This window comes from Cicer arietinum, chromosome 2, assembly GCF_000331145.2.
Source record: "Cicer arietinum cultivar CDC Frontier isolate Library 1 chromosome 2, Cicar.CDCFrontier_v2.0, whole genome shotgun sequence".
Lineage (NCBI taxonomy): Eukaryota > Viridiplantae > Streptophyta > Magnoliopsida > Fabales > Fabaceae > Cicer > Cicer arietinum.
Genome location: NC_021161.2, coordinates 5,425,162 through 5,431,617, shown reverse-complemented (window position 1 = coordinate 5,431,617; position 6,456 = coordinate 5,425,162). Strand labels below are relative to the sequence as shown.

Sequence of the window (6,456 nt, the reverse complement as noted above, 5' to 3'; positions counted from 1 at the left end):
AAAGGGTCATCACTTATGTCATTGAAGAAGAAAAATGGCGTTGAAAATAAATTGTTTAGTCTCCAACGGGCTTATCATAGAAGTTGCTTAAATGATTGGTATGTTGAAGTGTTTTATTTTGAGAGTTTTGAGGATGAGAGCCATCCCTTTGTTACGAATTCATTAGGGTAACTCTTGCTTCATATTTGAATTATCCAATCATAATCAGACGATCACACAGTTATTGACTGCATGAATGCATGCAGTCAGTGACTTCCACCAAATCACCAAATCTAAATTTGAAACTAATGGTAAAAGTTGTTGAATTTGTATTACAATAATGTAATTATGTTTGTAAATTTCCTTTTATATTTTAGCTAATTATGTAGCGATTTTTAAACTGCAATTTCAAACTTTTAATATCTATGTGGTACAAATATAACTTCGATTGAGGTTACATCAACTACATTTTTTACTATAAAAGAGGAGAGAATGGGGATAAAAAAGATAAAATTGATGAGAATATAGATGATATGAATTAAACACTATATACATACATAATGTAACAATGTAATTATGCTTGTAAAATTGCTTTTACATCTTAGCTAATTAGGTGTCACTTTCTGAACTGGAACATCCTATTTTTGATATCGACACTAATGCAATCGTGATTGAGGTTGATGCTACATCAACTGCATTTGATAAATAAAACAAAAGATAGTGGATAGAAACATAGATGACATGAATTAAACACTAGATACATAGACATGAACCAATAACTCACATTTATGAGACCTTGCTAAACCAAATAGATACAAACTTTTGAGTCATTTAAAATATTCTCCTCCAACTCAATTTCATAGTTACTCCACTCTTTTTGATGTGTCCATTTTGCATCCAAACATGAATCATCTTCAATAGTGTCAAAGGAAGTTGCAAAAACAATGGAATCTTGGTTTTTGTTTTTGGTGCGTACAAGAAAAGATAGAAGAAGTACAAGTGAAGCCATAAGGCATAAAGAATGAATGAAATTGTGAAATTCAATACCTTCAATTTAATTTGAAAGATTAATGTGTATAAGGTTTAGGTTTATATAAATACAGAGAAGTGGTGCCATTAATGAAAAACGTGGCAAAGCATAGACAACAAGACAACTTGTTGTACTTGGTTTTGTTTCTGATTTTCATTATTATTAGAGAAAAGTTGGCCATGGTGCTACACAAATTAGTTGAGGTTGTTGGGAACATTAATTATTTTTTTACTACCTTGGTCCCTATATATAAGTTTCTATTATAAATTTAACTCTTATTAAGAAAAATTGATAGTATAATTAAAATGTTTTTTATATAGAAAAATGACTAAAATGTCATTTGTGTATTGATTTATTCAATAATAATTTTTTATATTCTAAGATAAAGTAGTAGTAATAATTAAGGTTATATTTGAAAAAATAATAATAAATACATCTAATAAATTGAAAAGAAATTTATATTAAAGGACTAATTTTTTTTTATCAGTTAATGCTTATAATTACTATTTTTTGGTGGTGGCTATGTACTTATTTTATTTTATTTAAATGCATTATTATAAAATAAAATGTGATATAATGTTAGATTTTCTATAAAGTCTTAAATATCAAAATAAAACTTAAACTTATTCACTTATTTTAAATAGACTTGCAAACTTTCTTAGGTTTTGAAAAAGATAATAGGATGGCCTCAAATCTAACATTTTCAAAATACATCGTACTCAAAACTTACAAAACTTAATCCAACCTAGTATATTTAAACCCCCCTATATATTATCATTATACTACCTTTATTCCCTTTTAACAATTGTTTTTTACACATATCATTAAATTTTGCTACTTTTAAAATAAATTATTTACTTTTTCTATGATAACTTAAATTATTTATTATTCCAATTCACTTTTTTTTCTCTGCAATAAATAAATAAATAATAAGACATAATTTTATTTGCTGTGTTAATATTTTTATTTTTATGAATTTTTAAATAAATAAATAAAAACTCCAAAAAGATTTGAGGTTTTGAGATTAGAGAAAAGTATGTGTTTTGATCAACAATCCCTTACCAACCAAACATTAAACAACATCAACTACCATTAACCACCACAATTATTTTATTTGCTTTTTCTTCTTTTTAGTTACTAGGAGAAGTAATTAACCTCTCATTTATTAGGCAACTAAAAGACTAATTAATTGACTTGACAATGTTAAACAACAAGAAAATTCCCAAATTCAATACTTTAGTGGTAAAAATATAACTATTGGATCGAATTGCAGGTCCTATACCCACTAGTCCTATTGAAAAGAGACAAATGTAAATTATTTATAAACTTTAATGATCTCTAAAATCTTCTCTACCTTGAATAGAAGCACCATCCCCTCATTCTAAATTTTGTTTATTGAAAAAAAAAAAGATGAAAATTCCCTAATAAGATTATTAATATATCTAAGATAAAATCTAATATCATTTTAAAAAGTGGAGTTATAACCAAGTTAAACTCAACACCCTCTATTAACAAAAATAACAACTAACATTTGCAATAGGACTTTAAACATAGTTAAGAGCCAAATTCAAGAACACTTTATAAATATTCAATGCTAATATTAGTAGAGCATCAAAAGCCATGCATCAAATTATTAGTTGCTTAAATCATTACTGAGAGATAGCAAAACCAGTGTAACAATTCCCGTCGAGCGGAAGGCTCGCCGCAAATCCTTTCCTACATTTTAGCCTGGTGGCCAGTTCATTTGACGACCGCCGAGAAGGTGCACATGAATGTGGTAAACTGATTGGCCTGTTAAAAATAAAATCAAACTCAATATACATTATAGAAGAATCACAAAAATTAACTCAAAAAAATTGATGATATTTGTCAAATTTAAAGTGTTGGCGTGAATGATATTAATAACACTTACATCCTTTTGGTCCATCGTTGATTACAACCCGGTAGCCGTCGTCAAGACCTTCTTGCTTTGCAACCAGCTTAGCGGTGTAAAGAAGTCGCCCGAGAATCTCAAAGTGCCTCTCCTCGGCCTGGTGAAACATTGCAAAGAAAGTGAGCTTTGGAATATATTCTTATATTCAATATAAATTTCACAAGAAAGTGAGCTTTGGATGTTATTGATTCCTAAGAAAGTAACTTATATTTCCATATTTCTCTGGTGCAATACACAGATTTTTCATTTGTTGTCTTTTTCTTAGCATAAGATTGTATAAGCTATTTTAATAACAAAGGATAAAATAAAGTCAAACTATTTTTATATTAGTTATAAGTTGTTTTCAAAAGCTATCTTGAACAACTTGTGAAAATTAGCTGAAAACAGCTTATGGACATATTATAAGCTGTTTTCATAAGCTCTCTCAAACAAACTCAGAAGTGCTTAATTCAATAAATAAACTCAAATAAGTCAATCCAAACATAGCCTTAATAGAAGACATATATATTTACCATTCTATCAACTAACCAAATCTTATTCCACGACGTTAAATCAACTATATGTGCGCAGATGAATCAATGTCATTAGCCTCTTATTATCGAAAACAACTTCCATGGTATCAACATAAACTGATACTATACGAAATTTATCATTTTTCTTCATTTACCACACAAGAAAGGACTAATTCACAAAAACGTATATAAACAAAATTAAAGAGGATAATAATAATTTGTGTTTAAGCAAATAATTAATACATAAAGAACATTGAACATAATAAGATTTGCTTTTGAAATGAAATTTTGAGCTCTAGCAGCTATTTGATAACACTAAAAGAGCCGCAAAAAAATTACCTTGGAAATACCGGTCAAGCCGTCTCTGACTTTAGGAATGATAAGAATGTGCACAGGAGCTTGAGGACTTATGTCCCTAAAGGCAAGTACCTTTAAAAAGGAGGAAAATCAATATAGAGCACATGAATCAAAACAAAAAAGTAAAAATAAAAATTATCCTTTAGGTCTATAAATTCAACTGTCCAATGCTTTTATTATTAGATACTCCCTTCATAACAAAATATAAGCAAAAATAGATCAAAGAAAGTTGATAAAAGACAGGTCCCTAAATTGTTAGGGCAATGAAGATACTCGCCTTCATTGCCCTTACTTGCAACTTTATTAAGAGCAGAGGCCAATGTATATGTTAGGGATGGACGGGTCCCTAAATTAACCAGCAGCTAACTTTTTTCCACATATGAAGTTTCAACATAAATCTATATTTATAATGTTTTCACAATGGATAGTTAACAAAAGTTATCCAATGAAACACCAAACATAGCATCCACTATTTGTAATAATCACACATCAGGAAGTACCTTATCGTCTTCATAAACGACGGTAGAAGGAATCTCCTTGTTGATGATCTTGTCAAATCTATGATTCAGAATAATATAACATTAACAATAGTAATGATAGGCACTTCCAAAAATCTAAAAAAAAATGAAATATCTTCTTCTACATCCAACATGAGGAGGTAATTAAATAAAGGTCTGTATCCGCGATCTGGGCCGCGGCATACATTTCCAAAAGCAATGCAACTGTATTGAGGCCGCATTTGACTGCAACTCTCCGCAATATCAAGTATTGCAACACCGTTACCGCGACCACTATTCAAAACCCTAACAGAACCTTTGAACTTTTCAAATAAATTTGGGTGTATGCACCAAAACCACCATGCGAAATCAAAAACACTAATCAAAATCACAGCAAATTTAGAAGCTAGTAAAATTAAACAAAAACCAAATTCAAAAGTGGGTTTCATCAATCAAGCACACAACAAAATAGTATCAACAAACACACAACTTCAAAAAATTCTTTTTCCCAAATATTAAGATTGACTTAATTGTAACAAAAACAAATGCTAAGTTTCCAATACCCAAAAACCCTAACTGCATAAAAATGCAACTTTTTTTAGGGTTTCTGTTTCAACAAAAACAAAAGCCCAGATAATCAGAACAACTTCAACCAATTCTTTTCCAAATAAGATCAATTTAATTATAAAATTTAAATACCCAATAACACTAACTGCATAAAGATGCAACCTTTTTAGGGTTTCAGTTTCTACAAACAAAAACCCAGATATTCATTACAACTTCAAACAATTCTATTTTCCCAATAAGATCGACTTAATTATATAAAAGTTATATAAAAAATGCCAAAAATTTCAATACCCAATAAACCTAATTGCATAAAAATGCAAACTTTTCAGGGTTTATGTATCAACAAACAAAACCCAAATAATCAAAACATGAAAAAATAGGAACTTTACGTGAAATTGAAATACCAATTAAAAAGGGAACAACAAGAAAAAGAAATTCAACGTAGAATAGAAGAATGAAACATACATGGTGGGAGAATCAGAATCAGAGGGAGTAGCAGCAAGGGCAGCTTCTTTCTCAGAAGCCATTGAAGTTGAAGGTGTGAAGTGTGATGTCAACACAACAAGTCTTTCATTTGTGTTGTTATTCCTCATATATAAAATAAGTGCTTATTCAGATAAGCTGTAATGACCTAAATGTACATGCATCCAAAGGCACCCTATGGTTTTTTTTTACTCAACTCTGCAATATTAATATTATGCCTTTTTTGTCCGAAATTATGCCAATAATAATTAGACAATGCAGTATGTTAGGCTGTATTTTTGTTTTTTCTTTTATACATATTTCACTTTTCTAATAAAAAAAAATTGTTTTTTCTTATCGAGCTATTGAATGAGACATCAAAAGTTGCAATTTGTCTGTAGAATTTAAAATTTAATTTATATGAAAAAATAAAATTTAATTTATATGCATCTTCGAGTCAACAAAAATAAATGTATGTATAAACAAATAATTTTAAACAATTTTATACGAAAATTAAATATGAATCATTGATTATGTAGTTATTTTAAAATAATTACAATTAAGATTTTTATTAACCGCTCATATAAAATTAATTTATATTGATTGTATATAGTCCTTTTTCTCAATAATAAATTTATGCATATATTCATATTTCACAATAAAAATATTAGTGTAGTAGTTTAAACTTTAAAGACAAAAATGACAAAATAAATATAGTATGATATCATTTTTTTTTTGTTCTATATGTTATGATACAATTAAATTTTTTTAAGAAAAGATATAATTTAATTTGATGTATTTGTAAAAAAAATATGATATCAGTGCATAGTAATTAATATACCAAGAAATATCAATTTTTAATTTAATTTTTTAAATATTTATTTTTTATTTGATTTATTTATTTTTTTGACTGAAAATACCTCAGATTTATGAATAGAGTTCAAATATACCTGATTTAGATGGTGAACAAGAATCTCCTCAATCCAAATTTCATTAAAGTTAGAATGAACAAATTGAACCAACAAATGGACTACAATGTTTCTTTCTTTACCTACATGACTAAAGTTACAATTTGCAAAGGAAATGCCACGCAGATAGGTTCTAAATTCATCTCGAAAT

At 28.3% G+C, this 6,456-nt stretch overlaps 1 protein-coding gene across 1 annotated transcript; it reads right to left on the bottom strand.

Annotated features, from left to right (window-relative positions):
- Window positions 1–2,517: 2,517 nt before the first annotated feature.
- Window positions 2,518–5,499, bottom strand: LOC101513222 (14 kDa zinc-binding protein). Its single transcript, XM_004489576.4, has 5 exons — window positions 5,341–5,499; window positions 4,312–4,369; window positions 3,794–3,883; window positions 2,922–3,039; window positions 2,518–2,800 (listed from the first exon to the last, which is right to left on the bottom strand). Exons 1-5 carry the CDS (start codon window positions 5,466–5,468, stop codon window positions 2,733–2,735), a joined length of 462 nt encoding a protein of 153 aa, XP_004489633.1. The 5' UTR covers window positions 5,469–5,499; the 3' UTR covers window positions 2,518–2,732.
- Window positions 5,500–6,456: the final 957 nt, after the last annotated feature.